Below are 17535 nucleotides of genomic sequence, written 5' to 3' on the forward strand. Positions count from 1 at the left end.
TCCCCTAGTTGCCAAGGGAATGCTCAATCCTGGCAGCCAGGCCCGGGGTGCTGAACTTCCGGGTGCAGGGTGGGGTGGCCTCTGCTGCCCACACCTGCTCTCGTGGCCCTGGCTTCCTTGTAGCTTCTCTCACTCTCCTCTCCCCATCTTCCTTCTCCTTCCAGTTTCCTCTCCTGGGATTTCTGAGTGAGGTCCATGGATGCCGAAGGCCTCCCGGGGCTCTGACCCCATGCTTCCTCCACTCAGTCATGACGTCCTGCACCGCCCAAGCTGCCGAGGCGCGGAATGCGCTCTGGCAGGCTCACGCAGGCCCCTACACGTCTCGTGGTCACAGCAGATGAGCGGCAGCCTCGACGGGCCAACTCTGAAACGGCGTGGTGGCGTGGTGGACCACCGGGATGTCATCTTGGCCCACCAAGCGCACAAAATGCACAGCACCCCTCAGGCCAGAAGGAAAGAGTGGGAGTAAGTATGTGGGGGTCGGGGTGTTTGTGGGCTCGTGGGCCAGTCGCAAGCTTCAGGGTGCTCAATGTGCTGATAAGCTATGCGGTTACTGAAGACTCACGTTTTCCCTTACGAGTCGTGATCAACATTCCGCCTGTGGGTTGCCTTGAATTCTCTGAGCTGGCTTTGTGAAGGACCCAGGTCTCCTGCAAGCAGTGCAGCCAGAAAGGGCTGGCGGACGGGACAGATGCTTCTGCTGGGAATGTGGTGGGGAAAGGCTGAGAAATGTTGCCTTTTAGAAGCAACCCCAGAATCCCCATCAGCTCTCACTGCAGTTTCCAGAGCCAGGGATAGACCTTTGCGCTGAAGGCAGAGTGGGAGGCCAGCTTGGGTTGGGAGAGTGTGGTGCTTTCCTGACTTGGTTTGTCATCCCCAAGTGGGCCTGGGGGGGATGGGGAGTTGGGATGGGGTGGGGAGAGCAGCTACCTGGTGCTTGGGACTGAAAACCTCTTCCCAGGTTCCTTCAGTGGTTGTGGAAACCAGCCACGATGAGATGCTCCTTTGCCGTTGCTTTTCTAGGCAGATTGCTAAGGCTTACTAAAAACGTTTTCCCCCCAAAGGTGCAAAGCCGGGGAGGGTTCCTGGGCGGACAATGATGGCTGTGATTTGAACACCAGTAACAGCACAAGCAGCTGATGCTGGCGGGACAGAAACCATCAGCTCAAGTCTTAAGGGGTCCCTCCATCTCCACACACTGCCTGTCTCAGAGAGGCTCAGTGTGGGGTCAGCCTGCTTCTCTGCAGCTGTTGCTGTTTTCTTCTGTTGCTGGAGGAGGCTGGGGTGCTGGGTGAAGCCAGTGGGTGCTGGTGCGCATGTGCAAATACAAGGGCCTGACCACTGTGTGGCAACTGGTTTGAAGTATAACTTCTTGGGAGTGGCTGCTGCATGGGCCCTCTCAGGTGGTCCTAGAGATTATGGCGACACCTGGTGGCATATTTAAGCATCTACAGGCAGCAACTATCCGACCTTAGTCTACCCATGCATCAGCTGTCCCATCCATATATCATCCCGTACACCCCTGATTTCCCCTCCCTCCTCCACTCACACACCCATGTCCAACCCATGCACTCTTCAGCCCATCTGTCCGTCCGTCCATCCATCCATCCATCCATCCATCCATCATCCATCCATCCATCCACCCACCCATACATGCATCCATCCATCATCCATTCATCATCCATCCACCCATCATCCATCATCCATCCATCATCCATCCATCATCCATCATCCATCCATCCATCCATCATCCATCCATCCATCATCCATCATCCATCATCCATCCATCCATCCACCCACCCATCCATGCATCCATCCATCATCCATTCATCATCCATCCATCCATCATCCATCATCCATCCATCATCCATCATCCATCCATCCATCCACCCACCCATCCATGCATCCATCCATCATTCATCATCCATCCATCCATCATCCATCATCCATCCACCCATCCATCCATCCATCATCCATCATCCATCATCCATCCATCATCCATCCATCATCCATCCATCATCCATCCATCATCCATCCATCCATCCATCCATCCATCCATCCATCCTTTCATAGGTGCCAGGATAGGACCTTTCCAGAGCTTCTCCCCAACCCCTTCCTCTTCAGCTCTCCCCACTCACACTCTCACTTGCTTGGTTCTCTCAGAAGCAATGAGACTCTGAGTATTCCTGCACACTTGATGCAAGGAAACTTTTTTAGGGATGGAAAAGTGCTTTTTTGTGTGCATATGGAGAGGGGCGGGCCATGGCACGCAGGTGGAGGTCAGGTGACTCCTTGCTGGAGTGGTTCTCTTCTTCCACTGTGTGGTTTCTGGGAATTGAACTGAGGTTGTCGGCTTTAGAAGCAAGTGCCTTAACCTGTTGAGCCATTGTTTCTGTGCAAGGAACGTGGTTTAAAGAACTGAAACACACTGTGGTCCCAGGAAAAGGATGTGTGCAATAATGAGACTAAATACTCACTTAGCCGTTGTGAGCTTGACCCAGGGCTCAGCTCTTTTGGCCTTCCTGTGCAGGCTCGGCCCTGGCCTAGGCTGCTTTCAACTTATCCCCAATATGAGCCCTTTCTGTTGGCCACAGTATAGCTGGTAGACTTTACTGATCCCTGGTCTCTGATCTACTGTGGGATCTGAGCCAAGTCCCTAGTCTCTCACTGGGGAATTCTAGGCAGGGTCTCTACCACTGAGCCACACCCCCAGGCCCTCACTGGGGGATTTTAGTTAGGTGTTTTTCTGCTATGCTTTCTGTCCTTGTCATGAAAACAATTTTTGGACAAACCCCTGTCATATTTACTTTTACTTATTTAAACATATGTTAAGCTAAACTTAGCATGTGCATTGTAATATACATAAAAATAAAATTAGAAAAGAGGACATCAATAAAATACACAATATTTTGAAATACCTATTTTGTAGACATTTTGTTTGCTTTTTTTTTTTTTGAGACAGAGTCTTTCTATGTAGCCCTGGCTGGCCTGGAACCTGCTAGGTAGACCAGGCTGGCCTCCAACTCACAGACCACCACTTGTATCTGCTTCCAGAGTGCTGAGTTATGACTGGAGGCAGATCTTGATGTATAGCACAAGCTAATATCACACTTGTGACCCTCCAGTCTTGGCCAAACCTCAAGGACTCCAAGCCTTCCTGTGAGGGTTAGTGTTAATTTCCAACTTGACAGAATCTAGAGACATCAGAGAAGGACCTCCGGGTGGTTATGCTGGTTTTGTGGATTGAAACATAAGATCTGTCCTCAGCAGATGGTACTTTCTCGACTTTTCATTGGTCCCCAAACTGTATAAAATGGAGAAAGCAGATGGAGTGCCAGTTCACACATCAGTTTATCCCTCTCTACTCTTCACTGGGCACAGTGTGAACATCTGTCTTAGCCATCTCTCTCTGCCCTTCACTGAGCACAGTGTGAATATCTGTCTTAGCCATCTCTCTCTGCCCTTCACTGGGCACAGTGTGAATATCTGCCTTAGCCATCTCTCTCTGCCCTTCACTGGGGCACAGTGTGAGCATCTGCCTTAGCCATCTCTCTCTGCCCTTCACTGGGCACAGTGTGAACCAGAGCCTTAGCAATCTCTCTCTGCCCTTCACTGGACACAGTGTGAACCACAGCCTTCGCCATCTCTCTCTGCCCTTCACTGGGCACAGTGTGAGCATCTGTCTTAGCTGTCTCTCTCTGCTCTTCACTGGGCACAGTGTGAGCATCTGCCTTAGGCTCCGCTGTAGAGGTGATGGGCTGCCCTTATGAACAGGGAGCTGAGACCCACCTTTCCTGCCGAAGTCTTCGCAGAGCATTATGGCACTGCAACAAGACACGGGTTCTAAGTCCATCCCCCTGCCTTGGGGTTTGCTTTCCCGTAGCACACTGCTCTGTGTGAGTGTTTTCGCTCTGCACATGTTCGAGTAGAAGTCACCCAAACCCCACAAGTCCATGATGACATTCTATGGTTGCCAGGATTTCCGCGTTTGTGTGACAAAGCCACTCTTCTCTTTCTTATTTTCTGAGGATCGTAGAGCAGATCTCAGCTCTTAGCTGGCTTTATAAGCCCAGTCTACGTCTCTAAAGCACACAACTTCCCCCCCCCCCCGTGCTATCATCACACTGACGGCATCAGTCACGATGCTCACAGCCTTTGTAGCTGGTGGACCTTCCACTTTCCTGAATCTTTTTTTTTAACACTGATCTCTTGGAGCAAGGGGTCTCTGTGTTATGTTTGATTATTGATTCTGCTTTTGCAATGGAGAAGGACACAGAGAACCTAGCTGAGCCAGCGAAGGCTCCAGCACCATCACCATCACCAGCCACCTCCAGAGCTTGTTGCCTTCCTAACTGGTGCCGAATCCCTGTCCCTATGTGGCCATTGATGTAGGGGGCTCCTAGGGATGAAGTGTGTGAATGGTAATCTCTGGCTGGATCAGTCTGGGCTATGGAATAGCCATATCAGAACATCCTTACTTGCCTTCTCCTCTCCCTTCTTTTTCTCTCCCCTCCTTTTCCTGTCCTTCCCTCCTATTCTAGCCTTGACCTCCTGATATTCCTGCCTCTGCTTCCCAAGAGCTGGATTACAGGTGTGTGCCACGAGGCTCTTAACCACCAAACCATCTCTCTCCAGCTGCCCCACCCACTTTTTTCTTAAAGTTACATTGATGGGCTGTGTATGAGAGCGGTAGGGTGCTTGCCTAGCTTCCCCAGCCCCAGGCTCCATCCCCAGCCCCTCAGAAAAGCACAAATACTGACTTGTGCTCTCTAGGGAAGCCTGTGGTGACCGCACTAGCTCTCCCTGAGCTCACCGAGAAGTGAGGGAAGTGGGTGAGTTACCATAGCCATCAGTTTCGATATATTATGTGGTGGGAATATGTGAAATCCTTTCTTTTAGCCATTTTCAGATGAAATTATTAACCGGAATTGCAGGCTCACAGCTTCTAAGGTTGCAGCCCATGGTCACCAGCTCCAGGTTCTGGGTTATGTGGGCAAGGATGTCATGGTGGGCTGTGTGGTGGAGCAGAGCATCTCACCTCAAGGCCTGCTGGAAGGAGAGAGGGATAAGGATTCTAACCGCTTACTGGGGTCCAGCCCCCTGTGACCTCACTGGGCTCCACCCCTCAAAGGTTCCACTACTTCTGGATAGCACCACAGGCTTCAGCAGAAGGCCTTTGGGGTGCACCTCAGGTGCAAATCATAACAGGAAGTGGCCTGGGACACTTCAAAAATACACCTCCAGTGACATGCCACCTCCAAGCAGTCCCCAGCAATTCAGTCTGGATTCAGCCTGGATGCATTAACTCATCAGAAGGGTGAGTTCTGCCATGATCCAGGCCCAACTCAATAGCACCACCTGGGGACCAATGAGCCTCAAACTCCTGCATCTGGTGACTGTTCTTGCCCCCCCCCCCCCCGTTTTGTTTTGGTTTGGTTTTTTACGAGCTTTTTTAATGTTTTCTGGACATTCATAGATCCATAAAATTCTGTGTGTGCGCAGGTGCGCGTAAGGACGGTCAGGTGTGCGATGTGCGTATAAGTGCGTGCAGGTGTGTGTTGAGCCAGAGGTTAAACTTAGGCGTCCTTCCCTTGGTGCCCAAGCAGGCCAGAAGAGGGCGCCTCTCTTCTGTTAGAGTTACGGGCGCAAGGAACGCTCTCAACTAGGAGTGGTCTCTCTGCTTGCGGGTTTAGCCCCAGAGCTGGAATTAACCACACCTGACGTTTTACATGGGTTCTGGGGATAGAAGTCAGGCCCTTCAGCTTGCATGACAAGCACCTTACTCCCTGAGCCATCTCCTCTGGCCCCTCCTTAGTGTTTGCCTGTAGTCGGACATGGTGTCCCTACTTCTGGAAACATTTGGAGATAGTTTTGTCTCATAACGCAAGAACTGTCTTTGAAACGGACTGTCTGGCTCCTGTGGCTGAAAAATATTTCCTTTAGAGCCTTTTAGGAACGGGGTTTGCTGACTGGTGGGTAGGAACCGCTGGCTTCCAGCTGAAGGTTCTATAGCAGATCACCAGGTGGCGCTGTGGTCCACGAGTTGAGCAGGTGCCGGGCCCCCAAGCCTCAAATCTAGCTCTCCAGTCCGCATCTCCTGGTCTTCTGCTTCCAGCCTTTAGGGGGCAGGGTTCTGAGACACTGGTGGTAGCTCCTTCAAGATGCCAATTCTTACCAGACTATAACCGATCCTCACCCAAAAGGCCAGCTCTTTTTAAATGCACAGCGAGTCTGGCAAAAATCTGTTGCAGGAAGATGACCCAGTGGGTAGACGGGCTTTCTGCACAAGTCTGGAGAGCTGTGTTCAATTCCTGGAACCCATGCAAGTGTTCCGGAAGACACTCAGTTCTACAGAGTTATCTTCTGGTCCCCACATGCGTGTTGTGGCACAGGTGTTAGAGCGTCCATACACAGTAAAAGCAACTGGAACATTTTATTTTTAATTTTTAAAAAATTATTTATTATGTATACAGTATTCTGCCTGCAGGTAGACAGGCAGGTTCAGAAGGGGGCACCAGATCTCATTGAAGATGGTTGTGAGCCACCATATGGTTGCTAGGAATTGAACTCAGGACCTCTGGAAGAGCAGCCAGTGCTCTTAACCGCTGAACCAACTCTCCAGCCCACAACTGGAACATTTGAAAGATCAGTTGGGATTGGGGTTGTGACTGAGTGTCAGGGCTCTTGCCTAGCATGTACAGAGTTCGAATCCTGAACTTACCACTCACTAATCCTGACGGTGGGAGGCCCCTCCCTCTCTATCCCCAGTTTCCTGGCTGTAAAGTGAAGATAGCCACAGCATCCAGCTCTGGGGGGCAAACATTTCCTTTTGTGTGGGGTGTATGCATGTTTGTGTGTGCAGGTGCGTATGCACATGTGTAAGCATGTGTATGGAGGTCAGAGGTCATCACGAGTGTCATTCTTCAGGAACCCTCCGCTAGCTTTGTTTCTTTAGCGAAGGTCTCTCTTTGTAGCCTTGGCTGTTCTGGAACTCACAGAAATCTTTCTGCTTCTGCCTCTCGAGTGTTGAGATTAAAGGTGTGTGCCACCATGCCTGGTTTCCACTCTCGTTTTAAACACAAAGTCTCTCACTGGGTCCTGAGGCTCATCAGTTAGGCTAAGCTGACTGATCAGCAAGTCCAGGGATTTTTCTGACTTTGCTTCCCTCGTGCTAGGGTTACATGGGTGCAAGAAGCCTGGCTTTCTGCGTGGGTTCAGGGATGAAGCTGAGGTCCTCATGCTTGGAAGGCAAATGCTTTCTGCACTGTTTCCTCTCCACAACCTGAGGTGGCAGCTTCTCTAACAGAGCAGGCTCACAGGCGATCTGCGTCTGGTCTCTGCACCTCAAGGCGGAAAGGACAACTGGTCTCAGTGCCTCATCCCCACAAGGAAAAGAAAACAACCCTGACCAAACTGAAACCTGACTTTTAAAAAGGAGCTGCTTGGGAATCAGAACACTTTTTTTTTTAAGGGGAAGGCAGGTTGAACAATTCTAGCCTAGTTGATATTAAAAAGAAATAGGTCTGGTCCCAGGGCACTGCTTTTCCAGTGCAGCTGGCTGGCTTGCAGGGCAGAGAGACCCTCTTTTTGTCCTTTGAATACTGGCCTTGGCTTCGAGCCACAGAGGAAGGTCTGCAGAGGCTCTGGAGTGCCCGCCCCTCCCTCAGTGCCTGGCAGGCTCTCCATGCTAGCTGCTGGCTCCTCAGTGTCTTATTAGCACATGTCCCTGAAGTCACCCTTCTGAGATTTTTTTTTTCTGAGACAGGGTTTCTCTGTGTCCAGGACTGTCCTGGCTGTCCTGGAACTGGAACTTGGTTTGTAGATCAGGCTGGCCTCGAATTCCTTGAGATCCTCTTGCCTCTCCCTCGCAAGTGCAGGGATTAACAGACATGCGCTACCACCACCCAGCCACCCTTCTGATCTTATAGGACTTTTGATGTAGGATTCAGCTGTGCCTCCAGTTGCAAGTCTCCAACAGCCGCAAGCCATCTCTTTTTCATGGGGCTTGTGAGCTTGAGCTGTCCTGTCCCTTCCTGTCTCTTACAGCCAGCTAAGATGCTAAGCTTTCAACACCCCACATTTATGTTTTGAGACAGGGTCTCTGATTGGCCTAGAGCTTGCTAATGGGGCAAGGCTGGCTGGCTAGCGAGCCCCAGAGATCTGCCCATCTTCATACCCCAGTGCTGGAAGTGAAGGGAAAGGTGTCAGTTCAGGACCCTCAAGACTAAGTTCTCAGGTCCTTGTGTTTGCATGGCAAAAACAGGACTTTACCACCTGAGCCATTTCCCCAGCCCCATCACACTTTCTAGATGGTGACTGTGCACACGAGCAGACCTGTAATTTTGTTTGTTTTGGTTTGGTTGTTGTTTCTGCAGAGACTGACTCTGCAGTGCAGACTGGGTTGGAGTCATGCCCCTCCTGCCTCAGTCTCCCCAGTGTTGGGATGATTCATGTGGCTCACCACTGGCCCCTGCAGGATCTGCTAGTGGCTCCACCCAAACGGACCCCTTGACTCTGCCTCTGGCTGTACTTTCTCCCCTAGGTCAAATCCCCACTACTCCATCTGTTGTTCCTCGTGTTTTGTTGTTTTGGGGTTTTGTTTCCTATGGTTTTGGGGATGGAACTAGGGACCTCATGGGTATCAAGGGATCTGAATGGATTTTAGATGATTGTGCCAGACAGAAGGAAAGCGATCGTGTTAAAAGTGTTTGAAATCCTAGAGTTGTCCCGAAACATGCTTCTCTAAGAGCTGTGCAGAGCAGAACCAGCAGAGCTAGTGGAGATGCCAAAGAAGACATGAAAGCCAATGGGCTTCCCGGATCTCTTCCGGGAAACATAAACACAATCTCTATTGGCAATAAAGTTGCAGTCACATGATCACTGCTGAACGCACTATGATCTATTGCTTCCAAGTGTCATTGCAGTTAGAAATGGTGAAAAGAAAGGTGTGGCGTTGAGCGGTGGTGGCACACACCTTTAATTCTAGCACTTGGGAGGGAGGCAGAGGTAGTGAGATCTCTGTGTGTTCGTGTTCGAGGCCAGGCTGGTCTATAAGAGCTAGTCCCAAGACAGACTTCAAAACTAGAGAGAAACCTTGTCTCAAAAAACAAAAACCAAAAACAACACACACACACACACACATACACTCACAAAGATGTAGCTTTTTTTCCCATCCAACTTGCAGATTTTGTGAATTAAAAGCAAAGTGCTTGCTGGGAATCCAGGCTACCATTCCAGCATTTGGGAGTCAGAGCTAGCATGGCCTAGGTAAGCAAGACTCGATCTCAAAAACAACAATCAAACAATCCCCAAATAAAGTGAGACAGGTGAAGGAAGAAGTGGATTCAGAGAGCACACTGGGATTTCTTGACGGAGTGTGTGTGTGTGTCTGTGTGAATATCTGTGTGAGTGTGTATGTGTGTGTCTCTGTGAGTGTGTGTGTCTGTGTGTAAAGAGGTACCTAGGAGACTATAACAAGTTGGGACACAGCTGGAGAGAGGGGTCAGAGGTTAGCAGCATCCACTGCTCTTGCATAGGACCTCAGTTCAGTTCCCAGCATCAATGTCGGACACTCACAACAGCCTGTGCCTTTAGCCCCAGCAAATCTGAAGCCTTTGGCCTCTGACATTTTTGGGCACTGAATTCACAAGGCACACCCCAACAGAGACACATATAACTTAAAAAAATAGAAACCAGGGGCTAGAGAGATAGTTAAGGGGTTGAGTGTATGTTTCTTCCACAAAAGACCTGGGTTCAGCTTCCAACACCCACATGGTGGCTCACAACCATCTGTAACTTAAGTTCCAGGAGATCTAATGCCTCTTCTGGCCTCCATGGACACAAAGTATTCATGTGCTGCACAGACTTACATGCAGCCAAAATACTCATACATATAAAATAAATAAATATTTTTAAAAATTTGAAAATCGGACTGGAGAGATGGCTCAGAGGTTAAGAGCATTGCCTGCTCTTCCAAAGGTCCTGAGTTCAATTCCCAGCAACCACATGGTGGCTCACAACCATCTGTAATGGGGTCTGGTGCCTTCTTCTGGCCTGCAGGCACACACACAGACAGAATATTGTATACATAATAAATAAATAAATAATTTAAGAATCTTTGAAAAAAGAAATCAGGGGAAAGGCAAAAGGGGCCAAGAGCTAGAGCTTGGGGAAACTGAGGAACAGACTGCAGTATGCCTTGGGCTCAGGAATGACAGCATACAATACCAAGCCTTGATCAAGTTCTCACCAGATTTGTAATCTTGGTGTGCTTAGACACACCCCACTCCTGGTACCAATTCCAGACTCCAGTGACTTCTGCGGCACCTCCCTGATGCAGTGAGCTAAAGAAAACCCAAGACCGCTCAGGGCACTAAAGTCCTTTTGCGGGGTCCCAGACACTCAGCCCCAGGACCCCTGTGACTACCAGTGTCTGCCAAAATAAGCAAGTCCTTCTGTAAAAATGGCACTGTGTGCCTCACGCCATCTCTAAACTACTCTGCAGACAGCTGTGTTGTATTGTGTGGGGAGTAGTGACATGACAGGGGCTTCTGTATGTTCCATGGAGATGCAGTGTTCCCGCAAATGTGTTCAGCGCTCAGCTGGTTGAATGGGTGCGTGTAGACTAATGCTGTCCTAGCCGTGTGACTCAGGATGGGTGCGTGTAGACTCTGCACATGTGTAGGGCTAATGTTGTCCTAGCTGTGTGACTCAGGATGGGTGTGTGTAGACTCTGCACATGTGTAGGGCTGATGCTGTCATACCGTGTGACTCAGGATGGGTGTGTGTAGACTCTGCGCATGTGTAGGGCTGATGCTGTCATAGCCGTGTGACTCAGGATGGGTGCGTGTAGACTCTGCACATGTGTAGACTAATGCTGTCATAGCTGTGTGACTCAGGATGGGTGCATGTAGACTCTGCACATGTGTAGGGCTAATGCTGTCATACCGTGTGACTCAGGATGGGTGCGTGTAGACTCTGCACATGTGTAGGGCTGATGCTGTTATAGCCGTGTGACTCAGGATGGGTGCGTGTAGACTCTGCACATGTGTAGACTAATGCTGTTATAGCCGTGTGACTCAGGATGGGTGCGTGTAGACTGCACATGTGTAGGGCTGATGCTGTCATACCGTGTGACTCAGGATGGATGCGTGTAGACTGCACATGTGTAGGGCTGATGCTGTCCTAGCCGTGTGACTCAGGATGGATGCGTGTAGACTCTGCACATGTGTAGGGCTGATGCTGTCATACCGTGTGACTCAGGATGGGTGCGTGTAGACTGCACATGCGTAGGGCTGATGCTGTCATAGCCGTGTGACTCAGGATGGGTGCGTGTAGACTCTGCACATGCGTAGGGCTGATGCTGTCATAGCCGTGTGACTCAGGATGGGTGCGTGTAGACTCTGCACATGTGTAGGGCTAATGCTGTCATAGCCGTGTGACTCTAGGTGGGACGGGAGCAATGCTGTTCATAGTCACTCGGATATTCAATGGAAACCGTTTTAACTTGACTTCATAAACAGTAGTGCAGAGTGGAGCCATGCGATGTGGTGTTTTGATCTGAGCGTGCGCTATTGGGAGAGTCAGAGCGTTGTCGTGTCCAACATCTCCCGAGCTTCACACTGAAAACCGAGGCACTGAATAAATCAACAACTTCTGCTCTTCCCCCCTCTACTCCCTTTCTTCCTTTCTTCTCTTGTATGTGTACACGTGTGCATGTGTGTGCACATGCATGTGGAGGCCCAGCTTCTGTCCCTCAGGCTCCTTATTTATGAGGCAGGCCTTGTCGTCGGCCTGGAGCTTGCCAGGTAGGCTAGGCTGGCTTGTTAGTGAGCCCCAGGAATCTGCCCGTCTCTGCTCCCGGTGCTGGGACTACAAGCATGTGCTTCCAAGCCCAGCTATTTCTCATGTGGGTGCTGGGCTCTCACTCGGGTCCTCATGCTTGTGTGGTGGGCTCTTCCCCACCACTTTTTTTAAAGGCATTTTTATGCTCCCAAGAGGAAGGAAATCCCATACTTGCTGTTTTGGCTTTGGAGACAGGCTTGTGTTGTGCAGCCAAGGCCAGCCTCATGCTTGTGCCCACGCTTGGGGGGCGAGGTGTCTGGCACCACACCTGGCTGCTGTTGTTTGCCTTTGTTGGTTCTCAGAACTGCAAGAGGTGCAGCTTCTGGCTCAGTGTGAGCAAGGCTCCAGCTAGCCCTCCAACGTCCCCTGCATTCTCCTTCTTTATGGACTGTTCCGGACTGGTTTCTCCTGCAGCCCAGTGAGACTGCCTTCTTGGTCACGTCTACTAAGAATGGCGGCATGAACCGACGTTAAGGGGGACCAATCACATCCCTTTCCCCTTCTTTCTTTCTCTCTTTTCTTTCTTTTTGAAACAAGGTCTCATTCTGTAGCCCAGGACAATCTTAAAGATACTCGCTTAAATCAAACTTGCAGTTATCCTCCTGCCTCAGCTTCCCTAGTGCTTGGATGACAAGAACCACAATGCTCAGCTCAAGAATGCTTTCTTTAGAAGACAGATATGCCTTCCCATAGTCCCCAGGAGTCCTTTTGAAGCCCACTGATCCACACCTACCCATCCATGGACAAATTGCTGGTAAGTGTAAGCACTGTCTCTCCCTCTCTGATCTGAGTCGGAATTTACACCTCTGCTCCAGTAGCTCCTGGGCGTGTGGTTCTGCAGCTGCAACTTGGTCTCTTGTCCTGAGACATGGAGCATCCTGACCTTTGTACAGTTCTAAGGAGGTAAAAGGAATGATGATCACGGTGTCCAGAAAAGCCTCTCCCTCACAGCCATGGACTCCGTTGCTCTTTTGGACAACTTCAGGAGGCACTATTTACATCCATGGTGTAGGCAACAGTGTCCTCTGGGGGCATTTCAGAGTAGCAGGTTTGCTAAATGCCTCCCGAGAATCAGCGAGAACGTAACAGCGTATGCCAAGTGTTAAAGTTGTACCATTTCGCAAACAAGAAAACAGAAACACAGAGGGGCTTAGTAGTCAGTCTGAGATCACACAAGATGTAAGTCGACTTCAAGTCCTGAGAGCCTGGCCCCAGAGCTTGTGCCCTTGTCTTCTCAGCCGTTAGTCTCTTGCCTCTTGCAGTTGCCCGAACTGTGGCCCAGCTTCCCATATTTCACTTCCTATCTGGAGGCTCTTCAACACAAGTCACTGCTGAGCTAGGGTTGAACACAGGTCTGCCTGAGCCCAGCTTGAAGCCTGTTGGTGCTAATGACTTGGCTAGCATGGACACCCAGCCACTATCATGTTCCCTGCAGAAAGTTCTAGTGGCTTGGATTTTAGCACTGTCAGCGGGGTCTTGCTCTCTTCTGGGTCATCCTTGGCTGAGAGAGCAGCTGGTGAGAGTGTGGTCTGCCTTGAAAGAGCAGGGAAGCAACGTGAAGTGTAGGAGGCTTGGTGGAGACAGGACCAGGGCTGGAAGGAGAACTCACCCTGATTCCTGGCTTCTCCAACCCTGTCTTTATGAGCCACAGTGTGAAGCAGCCAGAATATGTTCGGGCTTACGGTTTCTCAGGCTCAGTCCATGGTCACCTGACTCTGCTGCTTTGGGTGTGTGCTGAGGGCAGTGGCCGTGAGTCAGGGAGCAGGAAGCCACAGGCAGCCTAACTCGCAGCAGGGTGTGGACACCAGCCAAGTAAAGGGCATCTGGTTAGCGCACAGGCTTCCTTTCAGGATAATCCCGTCGGTGATGAGTTGGCACCTCCAGCCAATGTGGCTGCCATCCTACTGCCTTGGATACCGAGACAGGATGATGACGGTGTCATAGTCCATCTGGGTGACATAGTGAGACCAAGAGCTTCGTGTGGTTTGATGGCCCTGCCTGGATTCCTCAACTGAGGAGCTGGAGGTGTGGCCCAGGGGCAGATCTTCTATCTAGTATTCATGGGACTCCACACTGGAGAAACAAGTTAGCTGGTGCCTCCCCTGATACCAGCTTAGACCAGATAAATTTGCCCACTTGTCCTCTCTATTGAGAGATTGCCCCTAGGATTATCAAACTTGGCATCTGAGTCCCCTGTGGTTGGTTACCCTAGAGACCTTCTAAGGTGCCCCAACTGGGTCAGGGAGACGTTCAGCTGTGCAAGGCAGCAGACGGCCTCAGGCACCCGCAGTCTGTATAGAGACAGAACTCTGGACCTGAAATACACTATCCAAATGAAGGGGGTGGGGGAGAGAGAGAGAGAGACAGAGAGACAGACAGACACACACACACACACACACACACACACACACACACAGAGAGAGAGAGAGAGAGAGAGAGAGAGAGAGAGAGAGAGAGAGAGAGAGAACAAGGCACTAGGCCCAGAAAGATGGGTCTGAGAATTTCCTCAGCGATTCATGTGCAGGTTTCAGACCCAAGAAAACCCCCAGGGTAATTTGAAGAGACCAGGGCCGCAGTACTAACAACGTGGGGTCCAGTCTAATAGTCAGTTCCCCAGAGAACTCACCCAGTCCCCAGAAACCTAAGCCACTCCTGGGAGACATTGCCCATTTTTGGGCTGGAGTCTCACTGGCAAGTCCTTCCCATGAGCCAGCCCCACCTCTTAAAGGTCACACCACCTCAACCCCACATGCTGGGGCCAAGCTCCAGGAAGCAACCGCCACGCATAAAGATGGTGGGTCAGGCTTCTAAAGCTTCTGCTGGGAGTTTCCTCTGGTCAAGTGACCATGCTGAACTGCAAAGCCAGCTGAGAAATAACGCCTCTACTCAGACTTCAAGTGACATGGGCAGCTTCTTGAGTAAAGATGACTGATTTGGGACACACTTGACGACCTCTCTCCATGAAACACGCCACTCCCAGTGATACCGTCACGCTCACAGCCTGTACTCCCCCATTGCTTCCTGGCTTCCCCTGGAGCTGTGCTACCTCCAGCCCTGAAGGCTTGCTGTTCCTCATACTGAAACACAGAGAAATGCACATTTTCTGTCTTTCTCTTTAGATGTGACTTCTCTAGGTCCTGAAAAGGTCCTGGTCCAGTCCTAAGCCTGCCAGACACAAAGACAGGGTTGTCTCTCACCTAGGAACCTGTTGGGGCTATCAGACAGTTTTCTTGGTAATACTTTCCAGTGTTTTTGTTTTGTTTTTCTTTTGAGGAAGTGTCTCGTGGAGCTCGAACTCACAATCCGCCTGCCTACCTTGGTGAAGGGTTTGTACCACCAGGCTCTGTTTAAAGGATGTGTGTGGGTTCACACTCTGTATGTTTGGATGCATGCGCATGTGTGTTTGGGTGTCGTCCTCAGTCACACCCAGCCTTGTGTGTTCTTTCCTTTTTCTCATCTGTTTGTGTGACCCCGCAAGGGATGGGGATGGGGTGCCACAGTACGTGTGTCTTCACCCTTCACCTGGCTTTGGGTAGGGTCTCTGTCCTTTGCTTCAGGGGTGTCAGCCAGAGGTTCTCTGCCTCCACTCCTCATTTCTGTGGGAATTCTGAGATACAGATGTGTGCTGCCACATCTGGCTTTTCACACACATTCCAGGGATCCTAAGGAACCCGAGTTCCCCAGTCTGCCTGCACAGCCAGCCTTTTGCCTGCAGAGCTGTCTCCAAGTCCTGCCACCTGAGTTTTTGAAACAGGGTCTGTCTTTGAACCTTGAGTTCACTGATTCATTGGCCAGCGAGCACTTAGAATCCTCTCACCTCTGCCTGCAGCAGGAATGCAGCCAGGTGCATGAGGCCTTGCTAGGCTTTTATGGCTTTACCCACTGAAGCTCTGACTCGGGTCGGCATGTTCCTAAGGCAAGTGCTTCCCTGACGGGGCACTTTCTCAGCCTGACACAGATGGGAGCATTAGAATCTACTTTGAGTGAGCTGGATTTTCTTTTTATCTTTTCTTTTATTTAATTAACTTTTTTTATTTATTTTATATACCGACCACAGTAGGCAATGGCAGGAGTTCCTGCAGCCCTGGGGTGTGTGCATAGCCCGGCAAGCCACGTCCCCGCCCCTTTTGTCTTAGAAGCATTTTCCCCCAGACTCCAGCATCTTGACAGCCAGTTCTCCTCTTCCTCCCCCACTCAAAAAGGCTTTTTCCAAAGCTTTAGGCTCCAAAAGTGCTGAGGCCAAGGCTGCGTCTCAGAGCTGTGCTCCTGTAGTCCCTGGAAGAGAGCCTGCAGAGATGTGGCCGCCCTCCCGCTCAGTCAGTCACCCTGCACGCTGGGCCCAGAGCCCCGGACAGCTCTAAAAGCAGTCCTAAGCCTGTGACATTCCTGTGACTCAAAACACTTTAAATTTGATAAGGTTTGTTTATTTGTTTGTTGAGACAGGGTAAAACTACTTAGCCCAGGCTGTTCTTGGCCTTGAGGCCCTCCTGCCAGCCTCCTAGGCATTGCCAAAGGATGCCAAGCTGTAGCTCCCACACGAGCCTATAAGGGCAATGTTAAATTCACCCTCATTTCCAGATCTGGAAGCTCAAGCACAGAGAGGGTGAGTGACCCGCCTAAGGTTCCTAGCTGGGGTTGGCCCGGCTGCAAGTCAGACCCAGCAGTCTGAATCTGGAATTAATAAGGAAATCTTCATCTTGGCTTTCTGCAGGTGCTGGCAGCCTCCAAGCCCGGTACCAGCAATCACACTTCCTGGCCTCCATCACAGGTGCTGGATTTGCCAATTCTCTTAGTACAGCTGCAGCATGGCAGAGGGGCGGACAGCACTTCCTGGTTAGGTCATGAAAGGACACAACGCTTGCCCTGCTCTGCTATGTGCAACTGTGTGTGTATTTGTGTGTATATGCACATGTATACGTTGTGTGTGAATGTATGTGTGTATGCGTCAGTGTGAATATGTGCATGTATATTTTATGTGTGTATGCTCATGTGTATGCTGTGTGCCGAGTATGTACATGCATGTGTTGTGGGTATATGTATATGTGTGTGTATATATGCTGTGTATGTGTGCATGTGTGTGTATGTACATGTATCAGTGTATGTGTCTGTAGGTGCATATGTGCATATATATGTTGTTGTGGTAGTTTGAATGTGATTGGCCCCCATAATCTCATAGGATTAGGAGGTATGGTCTTGTTGGAGGAAGTGTGTCACTGTGGACACAGACTCTGAGGTCTCATATTGCTCAAGTCAAGCCCAGTGAGGCGGACCCCTTCCTGGTGCCTGGAAGATGTAGAACTCTCAGCTGCTTCTCCAGCACCATGTCTGCCTGCACACTGCCATGTCCCCATGATGATAATGGACTGAACCTCTTAACTGTAAGTGAGCGGCCCCAATTAAATATTTTCCTTTATAAGAATTGCAGTGGTCAGGGTGTCTTTTTACAGCAATAGAAACAGTAACTAAGGCAGTTGTATATGTATATGTGTGTGTGTATTCGTGTGTATGCATGTGTATGTTATATTGTGGATGTATGCATGAATATGTGTGTGTGTGTGTGTGTGTGTGTGTGTGTGTGTGCATGCATGCATGTCTTTTCATTCCCAGGGATGGGATCCAAGGCCTCTTGCACGCCAGGCCAGCTAGCCACATCTCCAGGCCCAAGACAACAGTACCTGTACAGATTGGGCT

General features: G+C 50.4%; 1 protein-coding gene across 1 annotated transcript in view; it reads left to right on the forward strand.

The window, feature by feature from the left end:
* The first annotated feature begins 345 nt into the window (after positions 1-345).
* The window catches only part of LOC142852168 (voltage-dependent P/Q-type calcium channel subunit alpha-1A-like), a 44050-nt gene continuing 26860 nt past the window's right edge, over positions 346-17535 (forward strand). Inside the window, exon 1 of the mRNA XM_075976674.1 lies at positions 346-465. Coding sequence (XP_075832789.1) covers positions 428-465 — 38 coding nt within the window. The 5' untranslated portion in view covers positions 346-427. The remainder of the gene's footprint in view (positions 466-17535) is intronic.

This window comes from Microtus pennsylvanicus, chromosome 6 (genome assembly GCF_037038515.1).
Source record: "Microtus pennsylvanicus isolate mMicPen1 chromosome 6, mMicPen1.hap1, whole genome shotgun sequence".
NCBI lineage: Eukaryota > Metazoa > Chordata > Mammalia > Rodentia > Cricetidae > Microtus > Microtus pennsylvanicus.